General features: G+C 44.9%; 1 protein-coding gene across 3 annotated transcripts in view; it reads right to left on the bottom strand.

Annotated features, from left to right (window-relative positions):
* Positions 1-16,050, bottom strand: part of PDE2A (phosphodiesterase 2A) — a 2,546,881-nt gene that overhangs the window by 766,836 nt on the left and 1,763,995 nt on the right. For all 3 annotated transcript variants that reach the window (XM_069640246.1, XM_069640248.1, XM_069640247.1), the window contains 2 exons: positions 13,388-13,497; positions 7,840-7,895 (listed from right to left, as the gene is read on the bottom strand). In XM_069640246.1, the coding sequence (XP_069496347.1) occupies positions 7,840-7,895; positions 13,388-13,497 (166 nt within the window). The remainder of the gene's footprint in view (positions 1-7,839; positions 7,896-13,387; positions 13,498-16,050) is intronic.

Genomic DNA, 16,050 nt, shown 5'->3' on the forward strand with positions numbered 1-16,050 from the left:
CTGCATTCTGCTGCCCCCACCAAAAGGAGATCACACCTCTCTGATTGAATCAGGGGAGGAGCACCTGGGACTGTAAAGGAAACAGAACAATGCACTTTCCTTGGCTCAGGCAAATGTTAAATTAGGGGGGGGTCGTAAATGGCTTCCTCTTGGAAGAAACTGGGAGGAGCAGTGCCTCTGTGAGCAAGATGAGCTTGGAGGCGGGGACAGACAGAAATTTCCCCATGTGCTTTGGAACCTAAACCACACCCATCTGGGCCAGAGCATAATTTTAAAAAGATGGATAATTCATAGTACATAACTGTCAAAATTATATAAATAATATCATCATTCCTGTGATTTTTCTGTGCACATTTTAAGAGGTGTTAGGACTCTGTGGTATGTTCTGGGGAGTAGTAGCGGAAAATAGGGTGTTACTCCGAATGTCTGTATGTTAAAAATCTGACGCTTTATCATCTGATGCCCATACTCCTTGCGCACGTTGGTGTAAATTCTGGAAAAGTTTAGAAGTTGTGTTCTCAATGAAAAGGGCAGAATTCTGTCAGAAGTGAACACAACATCTTACAAAGACAGGGATCGGATGGTGCTACAGAAAATATGTTAACTGGACATATAATATTAGAAAAATTGTACATAGATAAATATGCATTTGGATCAAAAATAGATTTGTGTGCAAAGTGACAAGGGGAGTGTTCTTTCTGTATGCCATAAAATCGATGCCTGATGACACTCCAATTCCTTCCCCAATCAAGGAAGAGAGGAGGACTTGGTCAATGATAAGTTGTGAGGGGCAGGCTTAGTTATGCCCACGCGCACACCCATTTTCAAAAGACATAAAAAGATCCACTGAGACCCAGGAAGGGACATTCACTTTCTCATTCAAACTGATTTCTTGCGAAGCATTTTGCCGGACCAGACAATATCCAGAAGACTCCAGAACCAGAACTTAGAATCCAGACCTCAGAACTTGCAGCAGAGAGGCCTAGTCCAAAAGCTGAATCCTTCTCAGCAGGCCTCAGCATCCAGCCACCTAACCAAACTATTCAACAGCCGGGCGAGCTGTTTGATTCTGGCTAGAACCCTGTGCCAGAACCCAGAAAGCAGAGCTGTATCCAGACCGCTGTGCAGTGCCGATAGAAGACCAGACCAAGACCAGACCGCTGTGCAGTGCCAAGAACTTTTGCCAGAACCAGGGATCCAGACCAGCAGAGCAGAGAGAACCGCAGCTAAACCTGTTGACCAGATCTGTGACGAGGCCCATTCCTTCCAAAATTAGGAGTGAGTATCCAGCCAGAGCTGTGCATACCAATCTCTTAGTTTAAAAATAATCTAATTCAAACCATTTCAACCTATCTAGAACTGCATCATAGAAATCGTGTGTCCATTCTGTGATTTTAATGCTGCGAAAGTGTAATTTGCCATTCTGAATCATCATTTCATTTCCTAAAATCTACCTCCACAAAATTGTCTGTATCTTTGGAACCGCATGTGCTAGGAACGAGATTTAACTTTCATTTTAAAGCTAAGATCCTGAGCTTATAGTATTTCCGTAATCGCGCTCGACGCACTCGGAAAAAGTGCCGCGAATTGCAACTAGCTCATTTCACCACTTGTAAAAAAAATAGCTGCTTTTGCTTTGCATTGCTGAAATTCGTTTTCAACCTGATAATCCCTCATGAATCATTGCTAGTGTTGACCTGAACTCATTCAAAGTAGCTGTCACCTACCCTGAATCTCCTATAGGGAATTAAAATCATTTTTTAGCATATTTTCACTTCAAAATCACATTTAAAGTATTTTTGCCTGTGTTTTAAAATCATCCATGTGTTCTAAGCTTGCTAGGGGGAACTGAATTGGTATTGCATTTGATGGTATTCCTGAAAACTGTGTGCTCTCCTCCCATCTCTTTACATTACGTGGGGGGGGGAGTGAATTGCCACAAGGGGAAAAGGGATTATATTCTCTCTTGTTGAAACCATATCCGTTTATTTCTGTGCTGCATTCTTTCCATCATTGTTTTTCCTTGAAACCATAAACTCATTCTCAGCTACCTTATCCTTTCTATACCAACTCCTAAGTGATTACAAAAGTGTGCTAGTGTAATATTATCCATTGTTGATCACTGTCATATTCATAAGTGTGCAATCAAATATTAATTTATTATAAAAGTGTGATATATATCTTGTTTAATTTTCAATAAATCTTTTAATTTGCAAAACAAATCTACTTCTTGGCTCAGTGAGGTCAGGGGGATTCAAAGAGAGGGGCGTTATACAAGAGTTTATCATCCAGATCTATGAACTTGTCCTAAAAATATATAATTAAGGGCTTCCCTTGGGCATCCCAGACTCGGCATTGACTTAGTTGGAGTGCTGAATTGAAGTCGCTTAACACACAGAATTACCGGTAGGTGCAAGACTCCTGCACTGTGGCCGTACTAAGGGCAGAACGGGATGACTTGAGACCAGTTGCATATGCCACCAGTGCTCACCCCCATGGGCCAGACCTATCCTTAAGTTGAGAAAGAGACCGCTACCATCCTGTGGGACTGTCGAGATTTCCACCTGTGCGTTTATAGACACTCCACCACCATTGGGAATGATTTGCACCAAGACCATCCCGTGTCCTGTCTTTTTTTGTGTTGTATGTTTGTGCATTGTTGTGTTAAGGGACAAGTGTGTAAGCACAGGTAGTATAGCTCAGAAGCAAAACGATGCAGAACAACACAGGTTCGAATCCTGAGACTGCACTTAGAAACCTCTTCAGTATTAACCGTGTTATAAAAAAACAATTATAAGGTGGCGTTGAGATGTTCTGTTTTATCAGATGTTTTGGCTTGTTTGCTATAGTAATTATAACTGGTTACTTAAAATGCGCTTATTAATACCCAGAGGTTTCTAAGCGCAGACCCGGGGATGGAACCTGTGTTGCACCGTGTCGTCTTGCTTCCAAGGAGAGCACGTTGTGCCTGAGCTATCCTCCCGAGACAGTCTGCTTTCGCAAGTTCTCTTGCTGGATTGCCCACATTCCCCTTCCTTTTTTACCTGTAATATTTTCTGTTATCACTGTTGTATTCCGCATGTATTTGATAGATGCAAAGGATACATTAAAGAAATATATACATATATACAACCAGGGGGTGAAAAACCACTGGATGTGCAACTCAGGTAGGACAAAGAGAAGTGGAACAACTGCCCACCTAGTGGAGGGTCCTTGGCAGGGGGTGCTCACAATAAACGAAATCAGAGAACCCACACAGAAGCAACATTCAAGCACCTTTAATGACGTTGGAAACATGTTCAAGGCAAAAATAGCCACCAGAAAATAGAAGCAAATAGGGATACTGGAATCATGCTGCCCAGGCCACGACCACAAGGCAGGTGCATTAGTCGCTTGTGGTTACACAAGGAAGAGTGATGGCAAGGGCCAGGAAAAGGGAGAAGATGTGTTTTCTGGGGATCCAGGGCCTAGTTGAGAAAGAGATAACCAGATGCCTCCCATGACGGGCCACTAGGCTGGGGGATAAACCAGCGCAGACTAGCTGTAGTAGTTTGAGCAAGGCATGCTGGGAAAAGACCAGTGCTGATCCATGTGGGTTTCCAGTCGGTGGGCAGATGTCCGTGGTAGTGGGCACATTTTCAAGTTAACCTGCAGAGGAACTAGTGGGCTCCATGGCGGCACGGGCTGTACTCCTGTAGTTAGAGAACCTATTGGCCAACCAAGAATGCATGAAAGAAATCACAGTGTAAACAGACATCAGGCCTTCTCTCCTCGTTAGAGAGTTAAACATATACATAATGGGGGTCACTCTCCAGGACAGCCAATGGGTTGCAGCGAAACAAGACAATGTCCCCGAGCAGGCCTTATATCAATATTTGCAGGATTGCAAACCAATTCCTGCTTGCAGGGCCGGTGATAGGCAAGTGCACATCTGCAGCTGCACTTGCCCTCGTGCTCAGGGGGCCCCGCGCAGAGGCTGACCCTATTGTAAATCCAAACTTTAAATATTTGTGCCAAGTGGGGCTCAGAAAGGTATGTGTTCAAGTGGTTAAACTGTGAATGGGTTAAAATCCCAACTTCAATGTTTAACCACAGTGTGTGATCCTGGGCAAATAATGTAATCCCCTGTAGTATAAAGGACTGGCCTCAGCAGAGCCATCATGAACTTTGTTTTAATTTTGCTGACAGTCACCAAAGGGGCCTGGGCCATCCAGAGGTATGCCAAACAGGGAATTAGTTAATCATTTTGTTATGCCCTGTTATGCTATGTTATTGAATCTTGTTTAGCACATAGTCTACCATAAACAATCAAATGTCTATGGACCTCATTACAAGTCTGCCAGTAGCCGTGCTGGTAAAACCGACAGACTGCGGCTGGACATGCAAATTGTTCTGGCGTATGGCTTGCCGGTAACAGCGGGGGATTCTAAATCCGCCGGTCCGGAAGGTCAGGTGCCGGAAAAATGGTATTCCCCATTCCCATACCCACAGGACTCTATGGAAATGGGGAACACGGAAGCACTGGCACCGTTACTAATGGTGCCTGCGCTTCCGTGTAGGTCTGCTTACCGTGGCCGCTGTGCCGGCAGGGTCCGTCCTGCCGGGCACAGCAACTCCGGCAAGCAGACCCGTAGTGTGCCCGTCCGGTAACAACGGTGCCGGCAGGCTTATTGGCACCATAGATACTGGACCGGCACACTTGTAATGAGTCCCTATGTGTGTGTGTTGGGGTAAAGGGACAGGCAGTTGACAACAAAGTATCTTTATACACAGTGTGCCATAAATCAATATGCATGCATTAATGATAGCCATTGGGTTAATGTGCCTACCGCTGAGATCTATGTTTATACTGCTGGCCACGGGTTCCAATCCCCCCAAGTTTCCTTCTTCAGAGTTCAGGTTGGAGTGATGTCATTTCCTGTGAAATCATATGCAAATTAAGGGGCCCAACAATTAATTTGCAGCACTTGGCCCCACGATTCTAGAGCCAGTCCTGCCGACTGGCCCATTGCATGTGCACCAGCTGCCAGTTGCTGGCACAATTCCTGCCCACTCCATGTGGGCTCCAGCAGCTTTGCAAATGTAAAATGTAAAAATTAGGAGTCAGAATTGCAATGAACAAGTGAGGAAATGTAGAGGGGCCCAGCCTTGCTGGTAGTAGTGCGAGTTGACCGGCCAGCAGGGACGTTTTGGATGCTCCATGAAGCAAAGCCTTTAGCGGTCACTGGTGCAAGTGATGCATGTCTGATGTTACTCGTGGTATCGTGCAGCTTGGATGTTACCTAGCAGTTTAGGCTGGACTTCCCCTTTTGAGGTGAGACCAAGATATACATATGCTCATCTGTATCCCCCGCTGTATATCTGTTCTGCTGTATAACTCTGTAAAGATCTCTGTTATGTGTCTGTATTGGTGTATACCTCTGTAAAGACCTCCATTATGTATCTGTATTGGTGTATACCTCTGTAAAGCGCTCCATTATGTATCTGTATCGGTGTATACCTCTGTAAAGTGCTCCATTATGTATCTGTATCGGTGTATACCTCTGTAAAGCGCTCCATTATGTATCTGTATCGGCGTATACCTCTGTAAAGCGCTCCATTATGGATCTGTATTGGTGTATACCTATGTAAAGCGCTCCATTATGGATCTGTATCGATGTATACCTCTGTAGAGCACTCTGTTGCTTTTCGAAGCTAAGTATGCGCTAAATAAATACAATAATAATAATAGTAATAATAATAATAATAATAATAATAATAAGATGATGATGATGATGGTCTTTCCCTTCTGTAACCAGCTGGCAGACTATCTTGCTTGCTGTTCAGTCCTGGTTGAACTTGCAATTAAAGGTGTACAGTGATAAAGTTTCCTGGGAAATGGCCGCCAGATATCAACTCTCATTTTCTTTCACGTCTTAATTACTTCTTTGCCCTTTTATTAGGACTTCTGGCTTATCAACTCGCCCCTCTCTTCTCAATCGTTAATCCCCAATTCAGCTCCTCTTATGCCTTTCTCCTCAGACTACGATCGCTTCTTCTCTTTCTCTCTCTTCTTGGCATCTGTTTGATTCTCGTCTTCTTTTTCACTTTCTTCGCATTGTCATTAAATGTCTGTTTTCTTGGACTTGCTCCACTTTACCTTTTGTCTTTTGTCTCGGGAGGATAGCTCAGTGGCAACGTGCTCGCCTTGGAAGCAAGACAACATGGAGCAACACAGGTTCGATCCCTGGCTCCACGCTTAGAAACCTCTGGGTATTAAGCGAGTTATAAATAACCTATCATATCTTGTCTCAGTCTATGTCATTTCCTGATATGTATGTTCTCAAGCTTTTCTTGCTGTCCCTAAACCTGTGTGTGTCCAAACTCGGTTTCAATCCAATCACTAGAAATCTCGCTCTTTAGCGGTTAGGTTTTCCAATTCTTATTTCAAGTATTTCTTTTTTGGTCTCAAAACTCATTTTCTTTCTTCCTAAATGTTTCTTTTCAATGTACTTTGCAATTTAACACATTGCTTGAATGTTGTGCCGTTGTTTAACTTTCTGTTCATTGCTTTTGCGAAAGCACCGTATAAATTAAATTCAATACAAATAGACATACAAATACATATGGGCCTCAGTATGTGTATGCCGGTTTGGAATTAACGTGCCGGTAATTCCCTTTACAGGCAATTTTCTGGACTGGCATACTCCGGGTTTGGTGGTGGTGTGACTGGATTTACCTGCAGCTCCACGCTGATGGTAATTTCCGGCAACCGGCAACCGTAGAATGCTGGTATTACTTGTTCCGGTAATATCGGCAATTCTCCCCATGGAGTCCGATGGGACACCATGGAATGGGGAATTCCCAGCCGTCCCGCCACTTGTAATCTGCTGTTAATTCCGGCAGACCAAGCGGCAGGAACGGTATTGCCATTTGGTGGTTTACCGACGGGACAGATTTACCGCCGGGATACCACCAAACTTATAATGAGGCTTCATAGTAGACAAAGTCCACTTATGAAGAGCTGTGTCTGATGTGGCTCACACGTGCATGCCCACACTTGCGCTGTCGTTGGTCGCGCAGGTCAATAAACGAGATCCCCGTAGAGACACCAGATCCAGCATTCGAGGTGTGCAAGTAGATCAGCGTTTTGCTGGTGAAAAGTCATTGTACGTGATCAGGGACCATAAGATCTCGTCCCCAGCAGCAGCCACCCGTCCCCAGAAGGCTCACTTACATGGAGAACAGAACTCCCACAGATACTAGCATACAAACACAGAAGAAAGGCAGAATGACAAGAATAACCCCAGACTGGTCCAGAACAACAGAAGAATCTGTTTAATACTTCATGTGCCTCATAGGATTGGTCTTTGCACCCCTTGATGCATTTATGGCCTGACTAATATTGCTGTTTTCTTTAATTGGATGTATCTGTTATTAGGATTAATGGGAAGCAGATGCGCTGCTAAACCTCCCAACCTGTTACTTCGCAATGGAGGTTTTAATGTGGGTGGTTTGCAAAGTGATTTCTCTGAAGTCAATGGAGGGTGAACATTTTGTGGAGAGTGGTGCAGTTCTGCCGGGATTCCTAGAGGGTGACACCTTCCTTATGAGGGTGAGGTGAGATCTATGGTAGAACGCTAGGTTTATCAGTGAGGAACGACTTCCTGCATATGTCTACGATGGCGTCTGTGGTGGCGCCCATCTTCCAAGGAATTAAAGAGCAGAAGGATGACAGCAAAACTAACAGTGGGTCACCAAAATCAGAGGGGGTGAGACCCAACTTCAACTTTACCCCACAGCAAGAGCATCCCTCATAAAGCGGTCAATAGGCAATGAAGATCTGGCGCCAGCACTTACCAGCAACACGGACACCACTCTCCCAGCATCCTGGTCGATCAGCGGGATGATCAGCGCTGCAACAAGGGAAAACGCCGGAAGTTAGGAAGTTACCTGCAGGGGTTCCCTGTCCTGAGTTTAGGGAACATCACAGAACATGATGACTATATATGTGCATTCTCATCATCATTTATGCCCAACTTTAAAAAAGAATCTTTAATATTGCAAACAGAATGGGTACTGCGGAGAAGAAGTGAGACTCTCATGCATGACAAGCTGTGGGTTAAGTGACCTGGGGTGGCATTTTACAACAACAAAAAAAATCTTCTTTTTAATATTTGTTATTTTCTTATAAGTTCATTTAGAGTGAGAGAGGAAAGAGGAGAAACATAGTGGTTACATTCAATTCAAAGAGATGGCCTTGCTGATAGGAACGCGGTATCATGGAAAGAGATGGCCTTGCTGACTAGGAATGCGGTATCCTGGAAAGAGATGGCCTCGCTGACCAGGAATGCGGTATCATGGAAAGAGATGGCCTTGCTGATAGGAACGCGGTATAATGGAAAGAGATGGCCTCGCTGACTAGGAATGTGGTATCCTGGAAAGAGATGGCCTTGTTGACTAGGAATGCGGTATCATGGAAAGAGATGGCCTCGCTGACCAGGAATGCGGTATCATGGAAAGAGATGGCCTTGCTGACCAGGAATGTGGTATCATGGAAAGAGATGGCCTCGCTGACCAGGAATGCGGTATCATGGAAAGAGATGGCCTTGCTGACTAGGAATGCAGTATAATGGAAAGAGATGGCCTTGCTGACCAGGAATGTGGTATCATGAAAAGAGATGGCCTTGCTGACTAGGAATGCAGTATAATGGAAAGAGATGGCCTTGCTGACCAGGAATGTGGTATCATGAAAAGAGATGGCCTTGCTGACCAGGAATGCGGTATCATGGAAAGAGATGGCCTTGCTGACTAGGAATGTGGTATCCTGGAAAGAGATGGCCTTGCTGACCAGGAATGCGGTATCATGGAAAGAGATGGCCTTGCTGACTAGGAATGCGGTATAATGGAAAGAGATGGCCTCGCTGACCAGGAATGCGGTATAATGGAAAGAGATGGCCTCGCTGACCAGGAATGCGGTATCATGGAAAGAGATGGCCTTGCTGACTAGGAATGCGGTATCATGGAAAGAGATGGCCTTGCTGACTAGGAATGTGGTATCATGGAAAGAGATGGCCTTGCTGACCAGGAATGCGGTATCATGGAAAGAGATGGCCTTGCTGACTAGGAATGCGGTATAATGGAAAGAGATGGCCTCGCTGACCAGGAATGCGGTATCATGGAAAGAGCTGGCCTTGCTGACTAGGAATGCGGTATCATGGAAAGAGATGGCCTCGCTGACCAGGAATGCGGTATCATGGAAAGAGATGGCCTTGCTGACTAGGAATGCGGTATCATGGAAAGAGATGGCCTCGCTGACCAGGAATGCGGTATCATGGAAAGAGATGGCCTTGCTGACTAGGAATGTGGTATCCTGGAAAGAGATGACCTCGCTGACCAGGAATGCGGTATCATGGAAAGAGATGGCCTTGCTGACTAGGAATGCGGTATCATGGAAAGAGATGGCCTTGCTGACCAGGAATGTGGTATCATGAAAAGAGATGGCCTTGCTGACCAGGAATGCGGTATCATGGAAAGAGATGGCCTTGCTGACTAGGAATGTGGTATCCTGGAAAGAGATGGCCTTGTTGACTAGGAATGTGGTATCCTGGAAAGAGATGGCCTTGTTGACTAGGAATGCGGTATCATGGAAAGAGATGGCCTTGCTGACCAGGAATGCGGTATCATGGAAAGAGAAGGCCTTGCTGACTAGGAATGTGGTATCCTGGAAAGAGATGGCCTTGTTGACTAGGAATGTGGTATCCTGGAAAGAGATGGCCTTGTTGACTAGGAATGCGGTATCATGGAAAGAGATGGCCTTGCTGACTAGGAATGTGGTATCATGGAAAGAGATGGCCTTGCTGACCAGGAATGCGGTATCATGGAAAGAGATGGCCTTGCTGACTAGGAATGCGGTATAATGGAAAGAGATGGCCTCGCTGACCAGGAATGCGGTATCATGGAAAGAGCTGGCCTTGCTGACTAGGAATGCGGTATCATGGAAAGAGATGGCCTCGCTGACCAGGAATGCGGTATCATGGAAAGAGATGGCCTTGCTGACTAGGAATGCGGTATCATGGAAAGAGATGGCCTCGCTGACCAGGAATGCGGTATCATGGAAAGAGATGGCCTTGCTGACTAGGAATGTGGTATCCTGGAAAGAGATGACCTCGCTGACCAGGAATGCGGTATCATGGAAAGAGATGGCCTTGCTGACTAGGAATGCGGTATCATGGAAAGAGATGGCCTTGCTGACCAGGAATGTGGTATCATGAAAAGAGATGGCCTTGCTGACCAGGAATGCGGTATCCTGGAAAGAGATGGCCTTGCTGACTAGGAATGTGGTATCCTGGAAAGAGATGGCCTTGTTGACTAGGAATGTGGTATCCTGGAAAGAGATGGCCTTGTTGACTAGGAATGCGGTATCATGGAAAGAGATGGCCTTGCTGACTAGGAATGTGGTATCATGGAAAGAGATGGCCTTGCTGACTAGGAATGTGGTATCCTGGAAAGAGATGGCCTTGTTGACTAGGAATGCGGTATCATGGAAAGAGATGGCCTTGCTGACTAGGAACGCGGTATCATGGAAAGAGATGGCCTTGCTGACTAGGAATGTGGTATCATGGAAAGAGATGGCCTTGCTGACTAGGAATGCGGTATCATGGAAAGAGATGGCCTTGTTGACTAGGAATGCGGTATCATGGAAAGAGATGGCCTTGCTGACTAGGAACGCGGTATCATGGAAAGAGATGGCCTTGCTGACTAGGAATGTGGTATCATGGAAAGAGATGGCCTTGCTGACTAGGAATGCGGTATCATGGAAAGAGATGGCCTTGTTGACTAGGAATGCGGTATCATGGAAAGAGATGGCCTTGTTGACTAGGAATGTGGTATCCTGGAAAGAGATGGCCTTGCTGACCAGGAATGTGGTATCATGGAAAGAGATGGCCTTGCTGACTAGGAATGCGGTATAATGGAAAGAGATGGCCTTGCTGACCAGGTATGCGGTATCATGGAAAGAGATGGCCTCGCTGACCAGGAATGCAGTATCATGGAAAGAGATGGCCTTGCTGATGGCCTCGCTGACCAGGAATGTGGTATCATGGAAAGAGATGGCCTTGCTGATGGCCTCGCTGACTAGGAATGAGGTATAATGGAAGGTACTATTTGAAAGAGCACAATACAAACCCTTATTTACTGTGTACATGCTTTAGGAACTTTCATTCCAGCATAAAATAAATATGTTAAGGCTTGTTTTATTGCTTGATTACCGCCTACATGCATGTTCAACTATCTTTGAAGTAATTCCCTTTTTTTCTGGGGAACAAAAAAAGTATTTCAATGAAAGTGAATCTGAAGGTTTTATTTGAGACAACAAAGGCGTGCAGCTGTTTAGGTTCCTGTCCATTTCCTTGCTGATTGCGTATGAGCGTCAGCTGTAAGCGATTGCCTTGAAGCACTTAGTCGAGGCACGGGAGCTGCCGCAGAGTCGTGTCTTGTCTCACTTTTGTATTATTGCACAATGCCAAGGCCAAGTGAGCGCAAGATCAATTGTGGTGCAAAAAGTGACGAGCATAAGTTGCATTTTACAAGTGTACTAAAACCTTCATTTCTGTACTGGATTGTAGTTCACAAAAAACACATGAAAGTCAATCTGCATTTACAATCAAACTGTCTATCATGTCGTTTACTGAGCTTCCGTCAGACCTCTCTGCATGTCCTCTTTAAATCTCCTTTGAGCTCCTCAGCACTGCACGGCTTAAGCTGGTGGCACAGCCTTTTCCATCTGTGTTCCCCACCTTTGCAGTTCTCTTCCTCAACACATCGGGGACAGCCTCTCTGCCCCCCACTGTGCCACCAAGACCCTACTCTTCTCGATGTCTCTTTTTTTCTGCTGCGTTTTTCTCTTGTAGTGCCAAGAGGCTCCATTGATGGACAAGGCTTGAGATGTATACTGATTACAGATATATAAGCAACGGACACTGCATTCAGACGGGAATTTAGGTGCTTCTGTGTGATAATGTTGCAGTGAAAAAGTTGCCAGGTAGGCAATATTTCTTTCCTGACCCCCAAAAATTCGTACCCCAAATATTCTAGGAGGGGTATAATTATATATGATTACCTCCCATTCCTTTGGGAAAAATGTCTGATTGTCTGGAGGGTTCATTTTTAGGGAAATGTCGCCATCTGGTGGCCATTTGCACGGCGGCATTATCACTGGATATCATTTATGTGCAGTAATTTACCCATTGCTCCTCTGCTCTTTATCCTGGGGAGTCAGGTTAGAGGCTAGTGGGAGTGGGCAGTCTCTGGATTTCTCTTTTTGAATGAAGGCCTGTTCTGCCTTCTTAGGTATTTACATGTGTGAGCACCTTTTTCTTGTTTGTCTCCTCTCCCCCATCTCAGAAGGTTCCACTTGATGGACCCAAACATTAGATGATCTTTTTGGTGAGTGGTTCTTTTTATCTTTTCTTACTGCTTTTTCTTTAGATATTTAGATGAAGATACTGGTGCCATGAATTGTACATTTAAACATTGTAGAAGGGATGGGATTTGCCAGATGATTTGGACTACAACTTCCATCAGCCCTAACCAGCAAGGTCAATGGCTAGGATATAGACTACTTGAAGTCCAAAACATCTGAAGAGCCACAAGTTTCAGTTTCCCTGGCTAATCTTACCACTCTATAGATTTTGCTCCCATATTTGCCTATGGAGTTATTGAAATTACCCATGAAATGACAATATCTGGTCCTTTTTAAATAGTCATGTTGTATATCGTTGGCACACCACATCAGAATGTGAGCCTGGACCCTCATGCGATGCTGGCGAGATCTCTGGTACCAGTGTCCCGGGTTCATCCCTAGCTCTCTGCTGTTCAATACACATGTGAGACTGATGGGGGCACTGGTGCCATCAGTGACCTGATCATATTGGTGTGCCTTGGACTTTGTGCTGTTGCAATATACTCTGTGCTGCAACGAAGGGTAAAGACAGATGCTGTGGAGTGGTACTGACCCTGCAGTTTAGGAACTACATTAATTGGGGGGCTTGAGTGGGTTAGAGTATCGTAGTGATGAGGGTCTTGGAGAGTAGGAAGGGTATAAACCTACCTCCAGTATAAAGTGGCAGAAGTCAAAACCCCAACACACCATCAGAAATGACGGGATAGGAATGGGTGTAAAGGATGGGTACATCTCGAACTCAGGCAGGACTTTAGTTTAGTAGAGCTTGCAAAGTCAAGGGTAGAGTCAAGGGGGCAAGTGTTACTTGATCAATATCAAAATCTCCAGTTCTTTGCTTGTTTACTGCTAAATTGAGCAAACACACCCCTTCAATGCTAGGACAGTCCATGCCATTTTATGAAAGTGACACACACACCAGGGCAGTGACAAGGAAGTCTTCCCTACCTTGTTTATCTGGTGGTAAGGGGGCTGCAAGACTGCCCATCTGCCGCCCCTGCAGCTCCGACGGAGGCAGTCCACTGCATTCCAATCGCTTCTGCCGGAGCACGGCATCTCTGCAAGGAGAAGAGACACCTATAAGTACACAACATGCTACACATGCATGTTCCATTACCACTGAGATGGCAAACAAACATCTGCTATGAACTATTGGGTACCACTCTGGGCACCCTATCAATACACCTGCTATGATATGCACAAGCATACCCTCTCGGGAGGATAGCTCAGGGGCAATGCGTGTGCCTTGGAAGCAAGACAACATGCCTTGGAAGCAAGACAACATGAAGCAACACAGGTTCGATCCCTGGGTCTGCACTTAGAAACCTCTGGGTATTAAGCATGTTATAAAATAAACAATTATAATTCCATAAGCATAGCAATTGCAAGTAAGTTCCTGGAAGGTAAGGAAGGAAGAGATAGCATTGGTAATCGATGGAACTCCTACTTAGTGTAGTTGTCAAGAATACAAAAGTACATAAAGAACCAAATATATTAGTCAACACAAATTTGAGATTTATTTCTTATGCTTAGTAATTATTCTTCATCTTTCTACTTTTTTCCCACCATCTCACCACCTCCTTTCTCAACCACTTTTGTCACAGGACTACGGATGGCCAATCGATGCCTAACTCTTAACTCATATAATTCCATGAGACTAACCACCGATCCATCTTGAATTAAATCTCCTTCAACCCCCATAGCCTCGGCCCAACTCTCTCAACCTGGTCTGATAGAAACATTGACACGTCCAGCTCTAACTCTCCAATGGCTACATCCACACACCTAAACCAACTCAACATCCACATAGGTCCAATTCATGGATGGCCATTTTGCTCTGAACTTGTTGACTGGAAGCTTGACTATTCCAGGGCATCCTACAATACTTCTTCCTGCTCAGGAGAGTCTTGACCTTCTCCCCCGCCTGCTCTTTGACTTCTTTCTGACCCTCCAGCACGGTCACTTCCGCCATGTAGCAGGAAGGGGTCAGAGCGCAAAATGGGTCTCTCATCAAATGTCTCTGGCTAGTCTTTAAGCCCACCCACAAAAGGATCTGTGCACCACGTCCAATGGAAAACATAACAACATTCGGGGCACGGCTCTCAATTGTGTGCATTTCCTAAAATCCTTCTCTGGAGTGGCATAATCGTGAAGACTTTCCATGCAACCACAATTCCAGCAGGAATAGAGCGCACTGAAGTGAATTGTTCTGCCTAGCAGCACGGTATAATTACGCCTAATTTTACTTTTTGACAAGTCTTTTAGTCGTAGCGGAAATAGAGAGGGGACACTCACAAGTCACGTAACTATACTTTGGTGCTGTCCAAAGAATTATTCTGCACGGCTGTTGCTAAGAAACCTTTAAAAGACATGTGGCTTAAGGAAGTAAAAGGACAAGTACCTGGCATGTATTGAAATTAAACCTATATAAAAAGATGTTTTAGTAAATTAATCTACAATCAAAATAAATCAAATATTAAAATATAAAAACGAAATCAGGTAGGCTAATGCAGGCTCCACTGCCCCCGTTATTTTGAAGGACATCCATGACTATTTTGTCATGCCAGACCTTCAACATACTTATATTTTGCAAACAATCAAACGATCTATTCTCTATTAGTACCCAGTGAAGGTCAATGAGCTTGTAAAAAGCAAGCTCATTGGCTCTCGCCGGGTTGTTACCAGCCCGACAAAGCCGTTGTCGGCTGGTCGTGTCTGCATCCTAGCTGCCATGGAAAGGGAGAAGGGACTATGTGTAGTCTCACCTCCTGCTTCCACATGAGCCATCTTTTTTGTTTACTTTTTTATTCGTTTTTCAATGGGTGCCATAGAAAGGGAGAAAGGACTGCATGCATTCCCTTCTCCCCGTTCCGTGGCAGCCCATTTATTTTCTTCTTTTTTTCAGTTGTGCAACGCCGAAGGCGTCATGCAACTTTTAAAAAGTAACTATTTGTATCCCCGGTCTAACAGGCTGGGGTACTAATAGCAATAAGCTCCTCGCCGGGGCGTCATTACCGTGTCTGGTAATGCCCTGGGCCCTTCGTTGAGGCCCTCACTTTGCTCAGTCCTGTATCTATGGGGTCCCGGGGCATTACCTGAGGGAGTAATGCCCCCCGGCTCGAGGCTGATTGCTTAAATAGCACATGGAGATCATTATTGACCTCCTCTCAGCCAATCAAAATATTCAGAGTGCAATCAAATATTCTGACTTCTAAGGAAGCAGTGTTAAAACAATGCGATTTCCAGGTAAGATTATTTTCAACTAGACGCTCCCTGTCCGAGAGGATCTTAATTTCACTTAAACAACCAATTTAATGCCGCAAAGAGAAAGTAAAGTGTGTCTGTTTTTCTCTTTCACACACACCTTTACATTGAACCAAACACATGTGCATGTTACACTTGTTCTAGCTATGTAAATCCTACAAAATAAACCCACATTTAATTTATAACAGTTTGCTATTTTCTTTAGTTACTATTAAATGAACGTGTTTTTTACTTTGCCACCAGAACTCCAAAACAGGTATTGCAACTACCACTATGTGCTAATAGCCTAATAGACCTCAGTGGGGGTCATTGCCGCTTGGGATAACAACCCTTACCCACTTTATGGC

Source organism: Ambystoma mexicanum, chromosome 7q, assembly GCF_040938575.1.
Source record: "Ambystoma mexicanum isolate Mex_15411 chromosome 7q, UKY_AmexF1_1, whole genome shotgun sequence".
NCBI classification, from domain to species: domain Eukaryota; kingdom Metazoa; phylum Chordata; class Amphibia; order Caudata; family Ambystomatidae; genus Ambystoma; species Ambystoma mexicanum.